This window comes from Ceratotherium simum, chromosome 18 (genome assembly GCF_057802395.1).
Source record: "Ceratotherium simum simum isolate JZ-2026a chromosome 18, ASM5780239v1, whole genome shotgun sequence".
NCBI lineage: Eukaryota > Metazoa > Chordata > Mammalia > Perissodactyla > Rhinocerotidae > Ceratotherium > Ceratotherium simum.
The window spans coordinates 51,299,233-51,322,860 of record NC_141917.1 but is presented as its reverse complement, the minus strand read 5'-3'; the positions used below and the strand labels follow the sequence as shown (position 1 = coordinate 51,322,860).

The following is a 23,628-nucleotide window of genomic DNA, read 5'->3' as shown; positions in this document are numbered from 1 at the left end:
TGTCAAATTTGAGATGTAGTTTATTAAATATTTAGAGATAACTTATTCTGTATTTGCAATAAGTCACGAATATTATAACTGTAGTGTTTTGAAAGGAGAGCTAAAATTCTGCATTGAACAAAGTGAAACTACTGCTTTTTAAATTTTAAATTGAACCTTGTTTCATTTGAAAATAAGCATTTTAAATAACCGTCTTAGAAAACAGCTTGGAAAACTTAGCTGTAATGTACGAAATAATATTGCTAAGAGAAAGACTTTTTATGTAACGTTGAGATACTTCTCAATTTGCAAAGTGGTAACAGGAAAGACAGCTGTTCTTTTCCCTGAAAGAATACTGAATGAAAAGGACTAATGAATGAAAAGGACTAATGAATAAGTATCAGATGGTATCTTGCTAGTAATTTAAAACATGCTTAAAAAAAAACATCTGGCAATGTATGTTTTTAGGTCTACTCATTATGTTAAATTTGTGACATGGGATGGAAAAATTCATTAATCAAATAGATTTTCACTCAAAGCAAAATAATTGTATTTTGGGAGCGAATGAGGCATCACCACCACTTGGTGGCAGTATTACCAAAACTTCAGGATTAAGCTTTTAGGAATGAATAAATTGCTAGGCAGGTAATTCTCAACACCTAAAATTAGGAAGAAAAGGTAAATGTCACAGTGAAAAAGCATCTTATATTCTACTTTTTAAGAAGTTTAACATAGCACAATTTGGCACATTCTTCCATCACACAAGAGTTTGTGGTACAAAATGAATAAAGGAAATAATCCTGATCAATAGAAGGAAAATTGTAAGCTGAGATTTAAAGCATAAGAAGGTGAATTCCCTAAACAGGTCTGTTGAACATGTTCTTCCTGTAAGTTCTTGGAGAGTCTGTCTGGAAACTAGAAGCAGTCATTCTTCATAGTTTTGAAGTAAGTTATGAGGGAAATGAAGAAAATATAAGACTTTGGACTCATGTTGTTTTATTACTCCAATTTCTACTAATCTCTCCATTACTAGATACTAAAAATTTTACTCAATGTAGACTTTCCTGATCGTATATTTAGTAAGGTAAGGAAAGATATAAGGACAGAAAATCTGTTTAGCTACATTAGAAAAAGAATGTGAAAACAGTAAATGAACCTGTATATAAAACCAAGGACTCCAGGTATTCATTTGTTTTGATTCTTATATTTGAATGACTATTTCCTAATTATTAACCAAACACTTAACCAAAGGGACTTCCTATTTATTTTTTTTACTTACCACTACTTAACAATGATCAAAACACAAAACTATGTGGTATGAAACACAAACCTTTCTAAAAGGAAGGAAATGGTACATACTATCAGATCCTGGTACCCTTTCTTTTCTTTTTTTTTTTGTGTGAGGAAGATCGCCCTGAGGTAACATCTGCCAATCCTCCTCTTTTTGCTGAGGAAGATTGGCTCTGGGCTAACGTCCATGTCCAGCTTCCTCCACTTTATATGGGATGCCGCCACAGCATGGCTTGACAAGCAGTGTGTTGGTGCGCGCCCGGGATCTGAACTGGCAAACCCTGGGCCGCCGCAGCGGAGAGCGCGCACTTAACCGCTTGCACCACTGGGCCAGACCCCTGCTATCCTTTCTTAAGGGGTACTAGGATCTAAAGAAACATACTAGGGCAGATTATCTGGCATGTTTTTTAAAAGCTAAGGGACAAATGCATACCACTCACTTTTTAATATGGTTTTGAATTTCATGAGAAATTACGTATAAGGAGTGCTATTTGTTCAACTTTAGTCCATTTCAATTTATCACCTCCTAGGATGAAAAATATTGCAAAAAATCAAAAGCAGAGTTTTAAAAAGTGGCCTTTAATGAAAAATATAAAAATATTGCATCCTTGAAACATGATTTGTATATTTACCAAGTCTTAAGAGATTCCTAATGTAAAATAATTCTGTTTAATATGTTTTTTTTTCTTTTTACATATACAATGAAACCTTATTTTACTTGACAGTAATATTTATGATGCTGACATCCTCATAGGGCTTATCTGTTTTGGGATTGACTTTGACGTTGGAGATCCTTTGTACAACTTCCATTCCTTTAGTCACTCGTCCAAATACTGTGTGCTTATTATCAAGCCAAGGCTGTGTTGGAGGACAAATGGAAAATCTTGGTAAACCCAGATTTTTTAAATGACACCCTCTGAGTGAGCAAATTAGAGAATTTAAATTTATGTCGAAAGCAATCTTGAGAATAACAAAGCTAGAGGCATCATGCTCCCTGATTTCAAACTATATTACAAAGCTATAGTAATTAAAACAATACGGTAGTGGCATAAAAATAGACACAAAGATCAGTGGAACAGAATAGAGAGCCCAGAAATAAACCCACACATATGTGGTCAATTAATTTACAACAGAAGAGCCAAGAACACAAAATGGGGAAAGGAGAGTCTCTTCAATAAATGATGTTGGGAAAATTGGACAGCCACATGCAAAAGAATGAAACTGGATCACTATTGTACACCATACACAAAAAGGAACTCAAAACGGATTAAAGATTTGCACGTAAGACCTGAAACCATAAAACTTCTAGGAGAACACACAGGCAACAAGTTCCTTGACATAGGTCTTGGCGATGATTTTTTGAATCTGACACCAAAAGCAAAAGCAACAAAAGCAAAAATAAACAAGTGGAACTAATTAATCAAACTAAAAAGTTTCTGCACAGCCCTTTTGTTGAAACCATCAACAAAATGAAAAGGCAACCTACCAAATGGGAAAAAATATTTGCAAATCATATATCTGATAAGGGGCTAATATCCAAAATATGTAAAAAACTCATACAACTCAATAGCAAAAAAACCCAATCCAATTAAAAAATGGGCAGAAGATCTGAACAGACATTTTTCCAAAGAAGACATACTGATAGCCAACAGGTACATGAAAAGATGCTCAACATCAATAATTATTAGGGAAAGGCAAATCAAAACCACAATGAGATATCACCTCACACCTGTTAGTATAGCTATTATCAAAAAGACTAGAATTAATAATTGTTGGCAAGGATGTGGAGAAAATGGAACCCTTGTGCATTGTTGATGGGAATGTAAATTGGTACAGCCACTGTGGAAAACAGCATGGAAGTTCCTCAAAAAATTAAAAATAGAGAACTACCACAGAATCCAGCAATTCCACTGCTGGGTATTTATCCAAAGAAAATGAAAACACTAACTTGAAAAGATAATATGCACCCCCTTGTGCATTGCAGCATTATTTACAACAGCCCAGACATGGAAACAACCTCAGCGTCCATCCATGGATAAATGGATAAACAAAGGAATGTTATTCAGCCATAAAAAATGAAATTTTGCCATTTGCGACAACATGGATGGACCTCAAGGGCATTATGCTAAGTGAAATAAGTCAGACAGAGAAAAACAAATACTGTATAATCGCTCTTACATTTGGAATCTAATAAATAAAACCAAGCTCATAGATACTGAGAACAGACTGGTATGTCGCCAGAGACTGGGGGAGGGGGGTAGGGGGAGGGAGAAATGGGTGAACTGTTTCCTTTTTAGTTTAAATAAAAAAATTTATGCTTCATTTTTTTAATACAATTAAAAAGATGCACAATAATTTCACTTAGCAGCTTTTAAGAGTGATTTCCATATTTATATGAAAAAATATAAGAGCATAGTATAATGTTTAATTAAATATCTGCATCTTTCAGGCCAAAGGGAGCTAGAAGATGTTTGCTAAAGGTAAGTTTCTTTGCATGGCTTAAAGAATTATGGCTAAGCCTTTAAAAGTTCTCTGCAGGAATCCTACCTGCACAGTTACGAGGCAATCTGGAAAAGTTTAAGCAGTATGTGCTTTGGCACGAGAGAGATGGGAGCTCAAAAGCTGGCTCTGCTACGTATTTGAACTTTGGCAAGTTAATCAGGTCTCACTGTCTGTTTCCTCACCTATCATTTAAAACTGGGTACAGTGATATTAGAAGTACTATGAATATTACATGAGATTACCTGCCTGGCAGATAGTAGTTATAAATATTTTTCCTTCATTGTTTGGTGCTTACTTCCAAAAAATACAATGTTTAATTTTTATAATTTTGTGGAACTGTATAACAAGAGTTAGATATTCTTAAACTATCTTTCATCAGATCTACAATGCTATTGGTTATGGGTTGCATTCTGATTTTGGAGATATAAAAATGTGGGGAAAAAACTCTTAAAATTGGGAATTCATATACTCTAATCCCCCCATTATAAAGATGAGGAAACAGGTGAAATAATTTGCTTTGGATAGTACAATTAATAGTGGCAAAGTTGGCTTAAGCTCAAGTGTCCTGCATTACAGAAGTATTGTTTCACAAAGTGAAATCTGATTTGTTAGGTAATTTTACATTTTCTTCTCTAAATTGTTTTCATTTTTATATCCTGGCAGTTTATAAATAATGTTAGAGAATAATGCAGCTCTCTCTTCCACTGAATTTACTCTCTTAGTTCATAACCTATGAATCTTTGGCTTATAGACAATACTGTTCTACTTACCGTTGGTACTACTGTTATGAAAAACTGGGATCCATTAGTATTCGATCCAGCATTGGCCATGCTGAGTGTATATGGTCTGTCATGTCGTAATGTTGAATGAAATTCATCTTCAAATTCTCCTCCCCATATGCTTTCTCCTCCCATACCAGTACCTGTTGGATCTCCTGTCTGAATCATGAAGCCCTTAACAGAAAGTATACAAAAAACTTATTACACTGTTCTTTTCAATATGTATGCTTTCGAGTCTTATGTTTGTCAAGAGTGCTTTGTATTCAGTAAAATCTTAACTTTCTTAACAGTCACTCTGTAAGTGACTTTATTGAACCCTTAGTTATGCTTTAATTTGGATGATGTATTTTTATTGCTCAACTACTACCTTATTTTAATGATTGAAACAAAAATGCAAGGGTCTTCTCATTTATAGACACGTACTATCTTTTCCAATAATCCAATTAAAACCAATTAATAGTGTAAATAAGTTTTAGGATCTGTGTAGTACGTTAGGCCTTATATAACTGCCCCACTCTTCTCCCTTCCCCTAACTCTCTGGATTTCCAAGTGAGTCATTTCACTAATTCCTTCAGAACCCTGAAATCTGATTTTATCTCCTGCCATTTCTCCTGTCATTTCTGACCTGCCAATAACCAAGAACTACATCACTGTCCCATCCATTTTATGGAATGCTGCTCAACAAAATCCTGGTTTGAGTTCATTCTGCTCTTCAGGTTATTAATGGTGGTTCTCTCAGATTAAGTGGCATCTTGGCTCTTCTATTATTTAAAATCTTATGTTCTAGATCTATATCATATCTACCCACTAGGAACAGGTTACCTTGGCTATTGGTTTTATTTAAGCATGACCTTTTACTTATTACCTGACCCTTTGCTTTAGGTGCTGACAAAATATTGCTGCAGTGTTTCTAAAAAGGTAACCGTGTTACTATTCCTATCCTTGATTCTCGATCTGATATTCATGACCATCTATTCTTCTTTTGGTTTCCATAGTCCATTTTTCCTATTTCTTTCTAATAAACTGATAAATGTGACAGAATAAGATTCCTAAGGTTTAAACCTCTTGTTATGTAATAACATACTATTTCTTAAATCATATAAAATTTGCATAACTTACCTTAATTATACGGTGAAATGTATGTCCATTGTAATAACCATTTCTGCTGTGAACACAGAAGTTTTCCACTGTCTTAGGGCACCTAGTAAGATATACATTAAAAACATGAAATCCATTCAGAGCATCTTAAGACAGTTTCTTTACAATTCTGCTTCCTAATGGTGTTTTCAATATCTTCTGAATGTTTCAGAAGGATAGTCTTTTTTCATAACCTCTTCTAATTTCAGGACAAGTAAGAGTTGAAAGGGCATATAAGCAGTAGTATATTCTTACTGTTTAATGTAGTATCTTTAGGTCATGATTGCTTATTATATTTGAGTTTGACCATGTTTAGATTTGAAGGTCATTTACCAGCTTAAAAAACAAACATAGCATCTTAAAATATATATAGTTCACTGCATATAGTGGGTTAAGTTCCTGGGAAAGGGAATTTTCTTATAAAAACAATGTTATGGTACAGTGACACATTCCTGACCAAGGACTTATTCACTGAAATGATATCTCCTCAATTTAATCAACTTTAAATGACAGTCACACTCAGAGTAGTTTTCTAGATAATATTAACTAATCTCCTGAGATGATTTAATATGGTACAGTATCATGTAATAGCTCTTAGAGCTGGAAATGGAAGGAAGTATCAAGAAAATCTTGCACCAAGTACATCAGGGAACAGGCTTAATGGGTGCATGCATTCTGAGCACTTGAAATGATTTGATCCAGGAGTTTAGAACTGCCTAGTTCTTTGTTCTGTACTAAGGTATGGCATGATAAAACATTCATATCCAAAATAAATAAGTACTTTTAGTAAAGGTGTTGTAAAAGATGTCACCTTTTGCATCAAGAATAACCAGAGATATTCTATTATATTTGGTACTGCATGTTCATTTTGCAAGTTTTCAAACTGTCTAGAATACTTTCCTGCTTTTTTCAATGGAAGCTTTCACGTTTCTTGTTGGGATTCGTTTTTAAAACATACAGCTACCGGGACTAAAGAAGAGGTAGTTGATGTCTAGCAAATGTCAGGAAGGAAAAATAATTATCCTCCCCTTAAGGATTTGCTTTGAGAGGAAAGCCAGTTATAACAAGCAAGCCACAAAACCTACAGGTGGGATGTGCAGTTAATGGTAATAATAATATACATTTGTATATCACTTTATAGTTGACATTCAGCACTTTCATAGCCAATATATTTTGTTCTCATAATAATAAACCTGTGAACTATGTGTATATATGTATAAAATTTTTCCATTTTCTAATGGAACAGTTATCAGATAGCTCAGGATAGATGCTCTATCAAACATTTCAATTCTTCAAAATTCCTTAAGTCAAAATAACAAGAATTTTAAGTTGCACAGTTTCTTCAAATGTACACATTTACACTGGTGTTTATTTAAGACAACAAAAACAGTACATACTCAACAGGAAAAAGTTTGATGTGGATGTCTCCCATGCTTGTGTGGATAATGGCACTATCTGAAACTCGTTTAGGTCCTTCAGCCTGAGTAGCTGCCATGACTTCTTCTTTAGAAGGTTTCTCATTAAAAACATCTCGGTCAGAGTCTGCACTTTTTGTATCTTCTGGTTCCCGTTTGGTAAACTGAAGGAGGAAAATAAAAAGTGAGTGAATGAATTAAATTTTTCATCTGGTTAAAATTTATGAACAATTAAAACATTAGAAATTTCATTTCTAATGAAATATTTGAGGAAGTAAGAATTCACATCAGAATAAATCCTTTTTCAGGCATCTCTTCCTATAATAGGATACATAAGGCAGTTAAATTATTTTTACACTTATCAAATATGAAAATAATCCATATAATGAAGATCTATGATTTCAAATGGGATTTAATTTCCTTTTGGGTGGAAATTTTTTTGGGTACACATTTAACAAGATGCAGTTTTATTTGAAGTAGCTCTCTACTGCTGCCTTCTAGTATGTCCTAACCTGCCAGATGTTGCTTACTTTTCACTATTTAGATTGCTTGAGTTTGAATTCCAGCTCCGCCACTTACTAGTTATGTGATTTTCGGGAAGTAAATTCATTTCTTCCATTTCCTCATTCTTAAACAGAGATAAAAATAACTAGCTCAAAATGGTACCTGTTGTGAAGATTAAACAAAGGGATATAAAGTGCTTAGAGAACAGTGCCTAACATATAGAGGGCACTATCTAAATATTAATAATTACTATGAGCAGAACCTGGTGCTCGGTAGGATGAGGATTCAAAGAATCAGTAATGGATCTTGACTTTTTTTTTTTCCTGCAGAGCCTCATCTGATCTATCTAAACCCTAAAGTTTGGGAGAAAGAATACAAATTTTGAGTGAAGTTGCAGAAATCTCAGGATCCTCAGGGTATAGGGAGAATTGAGAAAAACTTTTCAGTTGTTAAAACTCTGGACTTCTCAAGGCCTGTTTCTTTTATTTGATTCTCAGTAAGCAGAAATCTTTTTTCCCAACAAAGCTCTACCTGATGCCAACTGAGTTCCAGGAAGGTAAAGCTAGGGCCACAGGCCCTGTCATTCTTTGATCCACTAGGATAGATTCAAATAAAGAAATAACCAAGCTAGGATGTTATTGCCTTAGCATCTTACTCTCCACTTTTCAAAGGAATGGTATATCTGTTGTGCTATTTATTTATATGAATTTTTAAATAATTATCTTGATTTAGCTCACATATGGTACTAAAGTTCAAATTTTGTAAAATTTTACTTTAATTCATGATATTGGATTTGAAAAAAGGGATAAAAATTTATATATATGTATACTTTAGTTTTGCTTAAGAATATGTACATCTAATAAAACTGAAAAATAATTCATGAAAATGTTAGCTATATAACGATGCACTGTGAGTGGCTTATTTTTTGTTTTTCTATTTCTTCACAGTTTACAGGAAACATGTATGGTGTAGTCATCATAAAAGTAAACTCTGGGGAAAGAAAAAGAAAACTTGTTACCTAAAGTTTTTTAATAAAGTAGATGGAAAATTAGTATATGTGTTTTTAGTATATATCAAGAATTCTCTTTTATGATTAATTTTTACTTTCAAAATAGTTAAATTATAGTTAAAAACAAGAAAAATTATTTTCCTTTAACATATTGATACATTTTTAGCAATGACTTTGAAAGTTATAAGCGAAATTCTCATCTTAAAAGAATGTACCCATTTTAGGTTAAAAGCTTGGCTGCAGTAGGGAAACTGCTATGTCCTACATTTATCAAACGCTAGTAACCTTAATAGCATCACAGCTGCTTACAATATATCAGATGAATGAATGAGTATACCATAATGGGCGAGACACTTTACTAAACTTTGTGGATTTTATAGTGAAGAAAAATAGCACTTGGCTGAACAATTAGGATGGTGCTCCTCCTAGAAAGCTTAGTAGTTTGATTTTGAGCCCAATCTCAGTTAACATGCAAAGTACTCTTAGTTCTCCAGAAAAAAAAAAAAATCCTCAGGAATATACAATTCCAAGGTAGCACCATCACAATGGAATCAAAAGGTGAAAAAAGAAATGTGTTTAGAGAAAGAAGCATGCAAGTTTGGGGAGATAAATTATGTTCAAGAACAAAAGCTGAAAAATAATAACACACAAGAATTTTTAAAACACCATTGTGAAAATTATTTTGGATGCAACTATTACTATAACCACTTACTTCTTATTATCTTAACACAAACAGTTGTAGAAGCCAGGTTGAAAAATTTTCAAAACAAGATGGAAAACAGTACAGAAACACTTAAAATCAAGTCCTAGTTAAAAAGTCTACAATATTAATGTTGTAAGATGGTATTCTGGTTGTTTAGCAAGTCTGCTATTGTTGCCAACATTCTCTTCAACTGAAAACACAAGCTAAGAAAATAAAACGCCACTGCAACTATGACATACAACTATCTACTGGGGCTTTGGGGGAAAAAAGGAGGAGGACTGGCAATAGATGTTAGCTCAGAGCCGGTCTTCCTCAGCAAAAAGAGGAGGATTAGCATGGATGTTAGCTCAGGGCTGATCTTCCTCACAAAAAAAAAAACAAAACAAAAAACCTCCAACTGGAGTTGGAAGAACTGGAAGAAACATTCAAGTCTATCTCCTAGTACTTCCACATACCATATAAAATCTATTCTTTTTGAAAGATGTACAGACTATTGTTGGGTCAGCTTGCATATTCTGAAGAACGGGATTTTCGGAAGCTTTCATTTCTATAGTAGTTGCAGCACGATGTTTTTTGGCTATTCCTTGGAACAAAGCCAATTGCATCACTCTAATATTTTCTTGCTTGCCTAAGATCCGCACACACCTGGAAAATACAATAATAATTTATACAGTAAAATTATCAGAATCAACTCCAATTATAACAACTTTACAGATTAAAGCTAAGAATCAACTATCCTTTATCTTTGTACAAAATAACTAGTGAAAAGTTTTTAAAGTGTTTCTCTATGCCTCCCAAAAAGTTATTTTAAATTGACAGGCAGCTCTAATTTTTAGGTTAAAAAAATACAATCATTCAGTCATACAGTTTTAACCTACCCCAATTATTTAATCCTTCTGCAAGCCTTCAAAGATTTTTTATTACCAAGAACTACAATATAAGTTTGTTTATATGTGAGAATATATAGCACAAGATTTTTTCTCCTTAATATACATTTTAAGTTCTTTTCATTTACATTCAGTGATAGTATCTGATTATAGCTATTTTGTACTAAGACCAAATGGACTGTTTGCACAAAAGGCTTATTGTGGTTTCATGCATTTTAACTTCTGATTTTATGTCTAGCAGGATGTAATGCTGAATTCTGTGGTTAAAATATTTGGCAACATTTAACGTGAACCAGGCTAATTTAAATCAATAAGCAAGAGGCAGACTGAAACTTGTTAAAAAAAAGAAAACAACAACTTGAAACTATGCACGTCTTCTTTCCATTTCTTTTTACAAACATGAGTGGAAACTTTTTACATAAGATTATAAACAACCAAAAGACCACAGAAAAATCCAGTCAAAACATTTGGTTAAGTTTAGACATTTGGGACCATTCCACTTGTCTTGGAACAAACAAAACTCACATTGTTTCCCTGAAGGAGGAAATGGTCGTCCCAAAATGCATTTTTTAAAAACATACATCATATTAAAGCTTACCGGTTTGTTTCTACATTTATAACTTTAATGCCCAGCATTGTTCCATATAGCACGAAGTGTCCAGTTTCATCAAAAACTATATTAATTAATCTTACTGCATCCACCTTCTCCAACTCACGTTCTACAGCCATTCGTCGGCCAAATTCCATGTCTGGCAGCTGTTGCCTCATCTGCTGCAGTTCAGTAAACATCTAGGAAACAAACTATTTATTAACAAAAAAGCTACATAATAAAGAAAATGAGAATTTAAACAGAAGTAGAGTATACATTAAGAGCCACTGACAGTTTGTATACTTATGTACCTTCTTAAAGAGGATCCTAAACACTATAAGCAGGAAATAAAAGACATTAAGTTCAATCACAAAAAACAGTCTTTATACTAACTGGTTCTTCTAATTAAAAAAAATAAAACAAAACCAGTTAGTTAATATAAATATTGCTTTCTCTACAGAAACAACAATGTATGCTGCCTTTTATAAGCCACAGACTAGAACCCTCCAGTAGAAACATAATGCAAACCACATATGTAATTTAAAATTTTCTAGTAGCTACATTAAACAAAGAAAAAGAAACAGGTTAAATTAATTTTAATAATGTTTTATTCAACCTAATATATCCAAAATATTATCATTTAAATATTAAGCAATATAAAAAAATTGAGATAAATTACTTCTTTTTCTTATATTAAGTCTCTGAAATCCTGTATTTTATACTTTTAGCCCATCTCAATTTGGACTAGCCACATATCAACTGCTCAATAACCACATGTGGCTAGTGGCTACTATATCGGGCAATGCAGCTATAGACTTTAAGGTCCTTGTACAAGGATCACGGGCCTGACATATAACAAGCACTCAATTTTCGCTGAATGAATGAACTCATTATTTCACTAATTTATAAGAATTTCATGACATTTCAGAAAAAGTTTCAAGTTATTTTAACATGGAGCACAACTACAGTTAGATTATCATTAGGCAAATATGATTTAGGATAGATGAATATTTTTGAGTACCCTTTAGTTTAGAAATTTGGTTTTTCTTTAGACACAATTTTCAAGACAGAATCCTCCCAAAAGATATGATCTTTACATTCAGTTTTCCAGACATTTAGGGCATCAAACAGCAGAATTCAAAAGTAGCTTTCCATTGCAGATGAAAATAAGCCAGACTTATGTCCCATCTACTTCTTTCTTTTTTCATGCTTGTGTTAACCGGAAAACTCATTTTTCTAGATATGGAAAGGACGACAATATCTGTAACTCCAAAACTCAAAAGGTTTGTGTGTCAGGGAACAACATGAGGCTAAGGTCTTCTAGAACAGCTAAAAAGCCTGGTCATTAGGTTTTCTTGTCTCCCGTCTCTGAGACTGATATATTATTGCTTATTCATGTGCCAGAAATAGCCTAGATCATTTTTGCAGTGAAGGACCCTTGATTATTTTTGCTAGAGAGAGGATTCAGCTTTAAGACTTAAAAGTTTGTAGATGGCCATCTGACCATATATAAGTATTTCATAAACATTAATCCTACTTGATAAGCACACTGGAATCTTTTTTTTTTTTTTTTTTTTTTAAAGATTTTATTTATTTTATTTTTTCCCCCCAAAGCCCCAGTAGATAGTTGTATGTCATAGCTGCACATCCTTCTAGTTGCTGTATGTGGGACTCGGCCTCAGGATGGACGGAGAAGTGGTGCCTCGATGCGCACCCGGGATCCGAACCCGGGCCACCAGCATTGCAGCGCGCGCACTTAACCACTAAGCCACAGGGCCGGCCCCACACTGGAATCTTTTTACAGTATTCTAGTCTTAACAGCAGGGCCTCTGTGATACACAACTGTATGGCCATATGCAGTTATCCTGGTTAATAAATACTAAAAGATATAACTTCACACCATCCAATTAAATTTCTTGTCTGTTAAACTAGGACTCTAACTGGTTAGAAGCTCTTCCTCTTAGTATGGAACTGTGAGAGTCCAGTCATGTACCAGGTACCAGCATTGTAACTAATGTAATTGGCATTTGGCTTTTATTTTTGCAAAATCTCTCATTCTGGATCTCAACTTCTGTCATAAGCTTTACTACTGACCTTCTCTTATCACTTCAGCCCTTTCACTTCAACAAATGTTGAAGACAAAATGAAGAAATAGAGTGGATTGAATAGCTCAGAGTATGTGTGTTAAGAGATTTATATCCAGATACCAGGTTTTGAATATTTCTTTTCCTAAGGAATCTTGGAAGAGCTGCAAGTTGGTAAAGAGTTTTTAATTATATTTAAGTTGAAACTAATATCTAGTTACTAGCCACCATTAAAGAAGAAAATATCTCAAAGAAAGGTTTCTCCTTTTCTTAAAAGCATAGAGGAAAGCTATCTTCTTCCAACAAAAAAATGAGTCATGAGCATGATTTGACTAGCAGATCTTCATACTTGTCTGGATTCATATTACTTTAGGCAGATAATTCACCAAACTTATTACCACTTGCCACCAAACAAGAATGTCACTAATAAGAGTGATAGAATTTTTAAAGAGCTTAACGCAGAGAATGTAATGAAAATTGGTCACTACCAAGCCTGTAGAGTTGACACTGTCATACAATATATATTATTGCTACAAAGGTTCAACCACAGACTCTCAGAGGATTCAACATACCATTAGCAGTTAGAGAACGACCTGATGGAAACAGGTGATGAGACCCAATTTTCCACAAAAACTAGTTAACTGTGCATGGATAAAAACGCTTATTCTACAACTACATGCTCTAAAAAATTCTTGTTAGCAGTAATTATGGGTCAGGTACTGTTCTTAGTGCTGGAGATACAATCATGAGCCAAAACAGATACAAGACCATAGATCTCATAGAGTTTAGTCTACTGAGGGATTGACACACATTAATCAAATAATAAGACCATACCAAATGCTCTAAAAGAAAATAAACAGAGTGATATACAGTCACATAAAAAAAAAGTTGTCCTAGATTGGATGAACAATAAAACATTCCCACAGGTAGCAACCCTTTGAGATTTTAAGGATGAATTCAAAAGGTAATGGGAGGAATGGGGGAGGGGTCGCTCCAGGCAGAAGGAACAGCATACACAAAGGCCTTGTGGTGAGAGGCACATTCAAGAAATTTAAAGAAGGCCTAAGTGGCTAGAGTAAGAGGCAGGGAGAAAGGTGATTTACGGTAGGCTGTTGTAGTAGGCAGGGGCCACAACATGGGAGGCCACGATTTTGGTCTCGATCCGAAGAACAACAGGAAGTCCTTGAAAGGTTCAAAGGATGACATGATCAGATACGTATTTTTAAAAGATTGCTCTGTGTGTATCGTGGATCACAGATTAGGAGGAAGCCAGAAGAGATATAGGCCAGATATTAGGCCAGACAAAAAATGATGAACATAGAGTACTGAGAGCTGTGCTAAAAGGAAATGGATGGATTTAAAGTATATTTAGAAAGTAAAATTGACAGGACTCATGATGAATTAAATAGAGGGGTAAAGGAAAAGAGTTAAGGATGACTCAGGTTTCTGGCTTGTGCCAGTAGATGGATAGTGATGCCATTCATGAAGACACAACAAAAAAAGGATAAGACCAGGTCTTTTCATAATAAAAAGCTGGAGAAATAAATTTGGGAGTAGTCATATTCACACAAGAGTGAACAGAGAGTGAGAAGAGAAGGGGGCTTAGAAGGAATTCTGAGGATCTTAAGAGGAGGACCTTGCTAACAAAACAAAACTGAAAAAACAGCCACATAAGCTGAAGGATAACTGTCTTAGAAGCTATCACACGATAAACCTAGAGAAGAGAGTTTTGAGGAGCAACAATGCAATATAGTACAATATTATCTTTAACGTGCTAAAATAACCACCAATCTAAATGTCTATATCCAGAAAAAAAATCTTTTAAGAAATAGCATAAACCAAAGACATTTTCAGAAAAGTAAAATCTGATTAAATCTAAATTGCACTTACACTTAGTGATTCATCAAAGACTCTCATGAGTTTTCCAGTTAAAAACCTGAAAATTCTAACTTTTCTATCAGAACCAATAGTAGCTATTTTCTTTCCATCAGGTGAAAAACATATGCTGGTTGGATAAGCCTTGCACTTGGCAAATTCATATAAATCTGTGTCAGTTTTATACTCCCAGTTCACATTTTTGGGGAATTTATATTCATGAGGAGGCCCAGTCCAGTATTCAATCATTCCAGATTTGTCAGAAGACACTATTGCTTTGTAAACTGGGTTTAATCGTATCTGAGTAAGAGGTGATGTATGGAGTTTGTCAAAAATATGAAGTGGCTGGTTATCTCCTCGACCATCATAAATGAAAATTTTTCCTGTACTCTTCTCAGAAGCAGCAACTGAAGATATGGCGTCCCCTGGGCAATAGATCCATTCACACTGTCCGGGAAAATAGCTAAAATAGTAAAGAATTGAGAGAAAAAAGGTCAAGACAACAAGTAAGCATCCATCACCACCCTCACCACCAAAAAATGTCCTGGCCAGTGATTTAGCTAGTTCTGGATTCCTTGCTCAAAAGTAGCAGATACAGATACAGTATGGGGAGGAACAACTAAGAATGGTTACTAATTTTTCTCTTTCTGACCTTATCAATGCAATGATAATAACTTCTGAGGATCTATCAAATCACAAGAAGAGAACTGCATATAGCAGACCATTTACTTCTCTTGGGTAGTTAAGGAAAGCTAATCAGACCTGGGCCTTAAAATATTCTGGGGTGTGGCTTTTTGGATCTCTGTCTATGTCTCAGTCTCTTTATTTTTTTATTTTTTTGTTTTTTGTGAGGAAGATCAGCCCTGAGCTAACATCCATGCCAATCCTCCTCTTTTTGCTGAGGAAGACTGGCCCTGGGCTAACATCTGTGCCTATCTTCCTCCACTTTATATGGGACGCCGCCACAGCATGGCCTGACAAGAGGTGCATTGGTGTGCGCCAGGGGATCCGAACCTGGGCCACCAGCAGCAGAGCGTGCGCACTTAACCGCTACACCATGGGGCCGGCCCCCTATGTCTCAGTCTCTTTATAACTTACTTTTAAATAGGTTAGCATGTTACAGTATACTTTGTAAGTCATTCTTGAAATATTTAAGATCAAAATATTTTAGTTATGACTATGCTCAAAAGAAAAACATGCTCAAAAGAAAAACATTCTTATATCACATTCTCATTATTAGTAACTTGATCTCAAAATTATAAGCTTTGAACATGCCACCTGATGAACAAAGTGTAAAAGAACTGGGACAGATTTAATTAATACACAAAATTTATACACTCAAATGAGTGTTGTCTCCTTCAAAGTAGTCAGTTTGAGAAATTGCATAGTTATTCTAATGATGGTGCTGATGCTCAAAACCTTTTGGGGACTCTTCTTTTAGAATTCTGCCAAAGCCTAAAAAAATACTCTTTCAATATCCTCAAAGGTGGTAAATGTTCAACATTTACAAATAGATTTGATTTTTAAAAATAGCTAAAGTTGGGGGAAACAAAGCTGGGGAATAAGAAAGATGATCAATAGGTATTTCTATTCGGAGTCAAAAAGTAAGTTCTAAATAATGAGATTGACTTCCTTCAGTGACTCATAAATTGATTTTGAAGGAAATTCCAAAAGAAGTCCTGCTATGAACTGAATTGTGTCCTTCCCCCACGGGCGACCCCCCAACTCATATGTTGAAGCCCTAACCCCCAATGCGATTATATCTGGACATAGGGCCTTCAGGAGGTAATTAAGGTTAAATGAGTTCATAAGGGTGAGGCCCTAATCCTATAGGCCTGTGGCCTTCTAAGAGGAAGAGAGAGAGATCATTTTCCTCTCCATTCCCTGTCCCAAATGAGGAGGACACAGAGTGAAACCTGTGGAAGACAGTCCTCACCACAAACCAAACCCTACTGGAACCTTGATCTTGGACTTCTAGCCTCCAGAACTGTGAGAAAATAAATTTCTGTTGTTTAAGCCACCCAGTCTATGGTCTTTTGTTATGGCAATCTGAGCAGACTAAGCCAAGTCCCAAAACTGTTTCTGACAATACTACGAATTTCAAGCTGATATTCACTATATAAATTCAGTATATTATGTTAAAAAAGACATGCTTAAAACAAAATATTAGTCTCATTACTGTACAGTCTAACCACATAGTTTGGGTATCAATACACTTCACACTTTAAATCACCAACACATAACATCAATTTCAAAAGTGTGCATACACCTTATAAGAACACAATACCATATTACTGAAATAAGCACAGCAAGGAAGTTAATTCTAAGTAGCAGTAAATTAGACATGATAGATCTGCATTAATTTATTAAGTAGCGTTAAATGGATACAATGAATCCTTGTTATGATGCAGTTTGGAAATTTCTGCTGTGATTAATGACAAAAACCACAGCAGAAGCCTCCAAACAGCATCATAACAAGGATTCATCATATCTAATTTTCCCAAGCAAAATCCAAAAGCACATCTTTTAATGGAATGGTAATATATTCTGTTTAGAAATACCTATGAAATGGTGAAGTTTAGTTTAAAAATTATTTCACTAAGTTAAAAAATATATACTTTAAAAAAAGACTCACCCAAGCTTCAGCATATTGATCATGTCAAAGTTCACTACATCAAACACCTTCATTGCTTTATCATCACCCACAGAACAGAACAATGCTCCCTCAGAGCTAACTGCAATACTCTCAATAACTCCTATTTAAATAAATCAAATTAAAACATTCTAGTAAATACCAATGAAATAAATGTGCACCATTCAAAGAAAAAAAACATTTTAAAATAACCTTTAACAGTTTAAAAGAGAGCCACAACAAAAAAAGGTGAAATTCTTACCTAGGTGACTACGAAAATGTTTAACAAATTCAATTCCCTCTTCAATTTTTTTCCAGAACTTAACATGTCCATCATGACTGGCAGTAATAATAAAGTCTGTCCTGCATATATAAAATTGTAAAAGTTAATTTCTAAAACAGATCTGTGAATCACTCAGTACCCTCAAAGCAATCAATCACTAAGAATCTTTGACTCTTTCATAACAGTTTTTTTTTTTAATCTTCCTTTACGCAGATCACTATATTAGGGTAGACAGAACACCGCAAAATTTGAAGCTCTTTTTTGGATATAACACTTGCTGCTGCACTAATTTTAATCCCAAGAGCTAGGATCAGAATTGAGCTAGGACTTGACATTAAAAAAAAAAAAAAACTCACCAGGAATCACTAGACCTTAAGGTCCTTTAATGTTAAAATTACTTTATAGGCAGTCTTTTCATGGGGAAAATGTACTACTTTTCAGAAGCTGATAAATAATTAAATCCCAACACACTACCTTCATATACAGCAAAATTCAAAGCAAGTTTGTTTTGTATCCTATCCAAGATATTTTGGTTGTTTAAATATCATAAAGAGGGGCCGGCTCCGTGGCTTAGCGGTTAAGTGCGCGCGCTCTGATGCTGGTGGCCCGGGTTCAGATCCCGGGCGCGCCCCGAGGCACCACTTCTCTGTCCAACGCGAGGCCGAGTCCCACGTACAGCAACTAGAAGGATGTGAACCTATGACATACAACTATCTACTGGGGCTTTGGGGGGAAAAAAATGAATAAATAAAATCTTTAAATATCATAAAGATTTTGTACTGAATAGTCTCCCCTGTAAGGTATATAAAAATAAAAACCATTTATTGAAATCTAGTACATGTCAGGTACTTTACACACATTACCTTAGTTAATCTTTACAGCAACTCTATTAGGGTGGGTATTTTTTATCATTATTTTACAAATTAGGAAACAGTTTTAAAATGTTAAATGTATTTGTCCCAGGTCCATAGCTGGAGAGCAGCATTTGATATCAGATCTGCCTAACTTCAAAACCTATAATCTATTACACGCTGCTGCCTTGGGTTAAAAAAAAAAAACTTGAGAGAGTGATAGCAATGCTAGTCCTATATGCTGCTTTATATCCTGACAACTTTGGACCAAATAAAGTCAGAATTATCCTATAAGGAAATACAAAGATATTTTATTTAATTAAATTTTGTATCTTAAACCGTCTCCAAGAGATCAAGAATAGACTGACCCAAAGAGCTAAGTAATTCATCTACTTCTTCCATACCCACTGCCAATATGAATCTAAGCCACCATTGTATCTCTTCTAGATTTCTATCCTAGCCTCCTAATTGCTCCCTCTGTATCCAATCTTTCCCTGTTTGAATCCATTCATTTCACCAAAGCCAGAGTAGTCTTTAAAAAAAAATAAATCTGTTACTCCCCTGATTACAGGTTTAAAATCCATATAAGAAATAGAAAACCCTCTGGGATTTAGCCCTTGTCTTTTTTCTCTAGCTCTCATCTGCCTTTTAACCTCTTTAAACCTGTTCCCTTATCTATAAAATGCAGATTATATACTACCTCTTAAGATCTTTCTTAAGATAAATGAGATAATTTATAAAAGATCTTATCACAGTACCAGGACAGAATCTGAGCTCAACAAACATTAGAATATTACTACTATTATGATCCTTCTCCAAATCCCCATTCATCTATTCTGAAGGTCCTGTGACATTTCTAGGATGTCTTAGTTCTCATCATTTTCCCCATTAGTACTGAACAGGCCAGCTACCAATTACTCCCATCTCCACTAGTACACTCTTTTTCGGGGAAGCTCAGACACTACCTGGTTCATCCCTTTCTGGCATTTATCTCCAAAAGACATATACATAAACTAGGGAGTTCGGTCTTAGAGAATACATTCCTTGCATGATATAGGAAAGAAAATGTAGGCCTTTATTTAACTTAAACTATTACAGAACCTATGAAATTAAATAGAAATCCATAATATCCTAAAGTTACTTCTACAAGTCCATCTCAAAATTGAAGCATTTTCTTGGAAAAAAAAAAACTTCTCAGAAAAAAATAAAAAAAAGCGAAAGACTTACTTGGTGCACACCACATGGGTGATAACATCTCTATGCATGTAACTACGCTCATACATGGATGCACTGGGGAGATTATCAAGATAAACTCTTTCAAACTCTAGAACTGGAAAAAAAATGAAAAATATTTATTTTTAACAACTGGAACTAAATACTATTTTGTATTTTCTTCTAGATTTTCTTTCTTTTAGATTTTCTTTCTTTCTTTCTCTCAATTCACATGTAATGAAAAAAAATCCAGTGTCTGTTATGTTAATTCTAACTTTTATTATTTCACAGTACTGAATATCACCATTATTTAGTCATGTATGATGGGTTCTCAAATGTTACACAGATGCTTAACTGTCCCCAGAACTTAAGAACTGAGTGGTTCTGGCTTAATATGCAGGTTCCATTAAAAAACAAAACCAAAAACCTTAAAAAGTTTCATGAAACTATCAGAACTGTCTTTCTAACCATGTAGATCCAATTATTAGTGCTAATTTAAATAAGTACAGATCTTCCTCGATCTATGATGGGGTTATGTCCCAAAAAACCCACTGTGAGTTGAAAATAGTGTAAGTTGAAAATGCATTTAATACACCTAACCTACCAAACATCATGGCTTAGCCTAGCCTACCTTAAACATGCTCAGCACACTTACATTAGCCCACAGTTGGGCAAAATCATCTAACACAAAGCATATTTTATAATAAAGTGTTGAATATCTCATGTAATTTATTGAATACTGTACTGAAAATGAAAAACAGAATGGTGTATGGATACAGAATGGTTTTAAGTATATTGGTTGTTTAGTCTCACGATCGTGTGGTTGACTGGGAGCTGTAGCTCACTGCTGCTGCCCAGCATCATGAGAATCATACAGTATATTGCTAGCCAGGGAAAAGATCAAATTCAAAATTCGAAGTACGGTTTCTAGTGAACACGTATTGCTTTCGCACCATGGTAAAGTCAAAAAATCATAAGTCGAACTATTGTTAAGTCGGGGACCATCTGTAATAAGGGGCAAGCGGCCACCTATAAGATATCTCAGTTTAGCTTTAAGGCACTGATCCTCTTTGAAGTCACTGATACTGGGTTTGAAACAGGTAAATGTTAATAAAATGCCTAGATCTTTAGAGCTGAGAGAATCCTACAGAATATTCAGTTGAGTGCTTCTCAAACTTTTTCCAGCAGCAAAACATCTGTAAGAGTGGTAATCTAAGGAAATACTGATTTCATTATATGAGCTATGAACACTTTTACTAGTAAAAAATGATATACATGCACCTAATAATCCAATGATGGCCAAATGTGTATAAACAGTTGCTAAATTAAACATGGAGCGATGTTTGTTTTTCGTAACTATTGTATAGCAGACTCAAAGTTGTATCTGATGAACTACTTTTCCTTTCATTTTTATATGGACATATTAATGTTCAGATATAAGATGACCATTCTCACCTCCTCCTGCAGTTAGGAGTTATCTCATTTGCCAATGGGATAAAAGTGGAAGCGTTGCGTGACCGTCAAGAAGTCTCCTTGAAAAGTTGTGCCCTTTTTCCCTTCCTCAGTTCTATAGCTTGGAACTGGGATGAGCACTGTAATTCTAATAACCACTCAGGACAAAGATGAGGGCTATACCCTAGTAATGTTTGGGGAGAAAGCTGGAAAAAGCCTAGGTCCCTTTGGAACCTCCATACCAACCCCAGACTGTCTACTTTGGGATTTCTTTTACACATGAGAGAAGTATATCTCTATCTTTTTAATGTTATTGTCACTTCAGGTTTTTCTGTAATATGCAGCTAAATTTAAACCCATCTGATATATATTCCTTTTGCTGTTAGTTCACTTGTTGAACAGATATTTACTAAAAACAAAATAGGTTCGAAGGCACAAGGACATAAAGACAAGTAACACGTAGTTCCTGTCCTTGAGAAACCATCAGTTCAATTAAAGGTAGTGCCATAATCATTTATAATGTTTTTCTGAAAATGTATACAGAAGTCCAATGTCCAAAGAACATGTTAAAGGGGAGAGTTTCGTTTCTATAAAGCTATATATATTATTAAACCCCTGTCCTTTTAGATAAAATATTCAATGATATTTTTCTAACATTTCATACAAGTTTTTTAATTTCAATTTTTCTTCAAACTGAATACACTATTGACTGGCTTAAATACAATAAGCATCTAATTAAGGGTAAAGGTTTTCATACCTAACAATTTCCATCTCTGTCTCAATTGTATTAAGTTTATAAGATCTTTATCTCCTAACACTAATATCAGCACTGTGATATTTTTGGATTTTCCCATTCCCCTCATTCATTTCTATCAAAAAGGACAAGCAAAAATATTCTAATGCAATAAAATAGAGCATAAATATTGTAATATTCATTCATTCAATAAATACTTATTGAGCATCTGCTATATGCAAAGCACTGTACCAAGCACTGGAGCCAAACAGGCATGGTCCTTGCTCTTATATGCTTAGTCTAAGCAGTGGAGAGAAACATTAACCAGACAATCACATGAATAAATATACAATTACAAAATTTTAGCAAGTGAAATAAGGAAAAAGTTGCTATGGAAGCATTTAACAGGAAGACCTGGCAGTGAAAAAGGTAACACACTTTAAGGGTGTCAATGTGAAATGTTCAAAGTAGCTTCTTCAAAATTTGGATACATAAAACGTGAAGATTATCTGTAAATTCTGTGCGATAAACGTGACCTCAGAGTTCTGATCAAAGTGCTTTAAAACCCAGCCCAGACTGGAGAAGTCACAGGCTTCCCAGAGGAAGTGATAGCTGAGCTGAGTGGTAAAGGCTGAACAAAAGTTACCCAAGTGAAAGGAGTGAGGGTAATTATTCCAGGTAGAAGCACCATGATACCCCCGGCAGGCATCCAGAGGAGAAAAAGAGCATGACCCATTCTCAAGTGCTTTAGTACGGCTGGAGCACAGTCAAGAGGAAGACAGGGGTTAGGAAAGTGAAGTAACGGAAATGTGCTGGGGAGGTAAGGAGAGACCATAACATGAAGGTCCGTGTATGCCATGTTAGAGAGTTTGGACTTGTTTTGAAAATAATGAGAAACCACTGAAGAGTCAAGTAGGGAGAGTGATAAACTAAGATTTGAGCTTTCAGAAAGATCACATTTTAATGGTCTTACACGTTTTCTAAATACGTACCGCCTCCCTCCTCCCCCGATTTTCAATAGGTACCGCCATCCCCCCGCGTCCCAACAGACTAATACCACTCCTGAATGAACAACTTTAAAAATACCCAGTACTTGTCCACTCTGCTAAAGTTAGAAATTCCAAACTCGTATGACTAAATGAGAGGCGCCAAGCACATAATAAGTATTGGTATAAGTTAGCCTTAGCATCTATCATTACAAATCAGTGATTAATAGTGTTAGATATCATCCAAAAGACGCTGTACTCAACCCAAATCACTATCTTTGGAGGACGTGCAAGTACAGAGCGGCCAGAAGTGAGAAGATGACCCTCTGTTCTGAGAGCACAAAACCCACAATCAAACGCCATCCGTTTTCGGGTCTGGAGGACGCAGCATTCCAACTCGCCCTGTGCCTGTCTCTGTAGCTACCTTTCCTCTTCTTGGCCAATGTTGCCTCTACAGGTAAAGGCCCAACCCAGCGCTCTTCATTCTCCTCTTCGTTCTCTTGGGCCACGGCCACTGACAATGCCAGCTCTGTTTCGCTGCGTTCCGTTTTTTCCGGTTCCTCGATGTCCCGGCGCCTTCTCCTCCTCTGCTGCGAATCGCTACCACCTTCCGCCGCCATATTGTACTAACGTCAGAGAAGGCGCGACACCCACAGCTCGGCTACCAATCCCAAAGCAGCGGCGCAGCCCTGTCGTCAGCGGCCGAGCGAGTTTCGGGATTGGCTG

At 35.2% G+C, this 23,628-nt stretch overlaps 1 protein-coding gene across 1 annotated transcript; it reads right to left on the bottom strand.

Moving 5' to 3' along the window:
• Nucleotides 1-1,827: 1,827 nt before the first annotated feature.
• PPWD1 (peptidylprolyl isomerase domain and WD repeat containing 1) lies at nucleotides 1,828-23,523 on the bottom strand. Its single transcript, XM_004422872.3, has 11 exons — nucleotides 23,327-23,523; nucleotides 19,747-19,849; nucleotides 17,648-17,748; nucleotides 17,389-17,509; nucleotides 14,769-15,216; nucleotides 10,804-10,994; nucleotides 9,774-9,963; nucleotides 7,085-7,266; nucleotides 5,670-5,751; nucleotides 4,542-4,724; nucleotides 1,828-2,127 (listed from the first exon to the last, which is right to left on the bottom strand). Exons 1-11 carry the CDS (start codon nucleotides 23,520-23,522, stop codon nucleotides 1,984-1,986), a joined length of 1,941 nt encoding a protein of 646 aa, XP_004422929.1. The 5' UTR covers nucleotide 23,523; the 3' UTR covers nucleotides 1,828-1,983.
• Nucleotides 23,524-23,628: the final 105 nt, after the last annotated feature.

Excerpts from the sequence above, each read along its gene's own strand:
- PPWD1 (XM_004422872.3), bottom strand. The coding sequence starts at position 23,522 with ATGGCGGCGGAAGGTGGTAGCGATTCGCAGCAGAGGAGGAGAAGGCGC. Across the intron at positions 17,749-19,746 it reads ACCCATGTGGTGTGCACCAA|GACAGACTTTATTATTACTG; the intron begins GTAAGTCTTTCG and ends TTATATATGCAG. Across the intron at positions 7,267-9,773 it reads AAAAGAATAGATTTTATATG|TTTACCAAACGGGAACCAGA; the intron begins GTATGTGGAAGT and ends TTCCTCCTTCAG.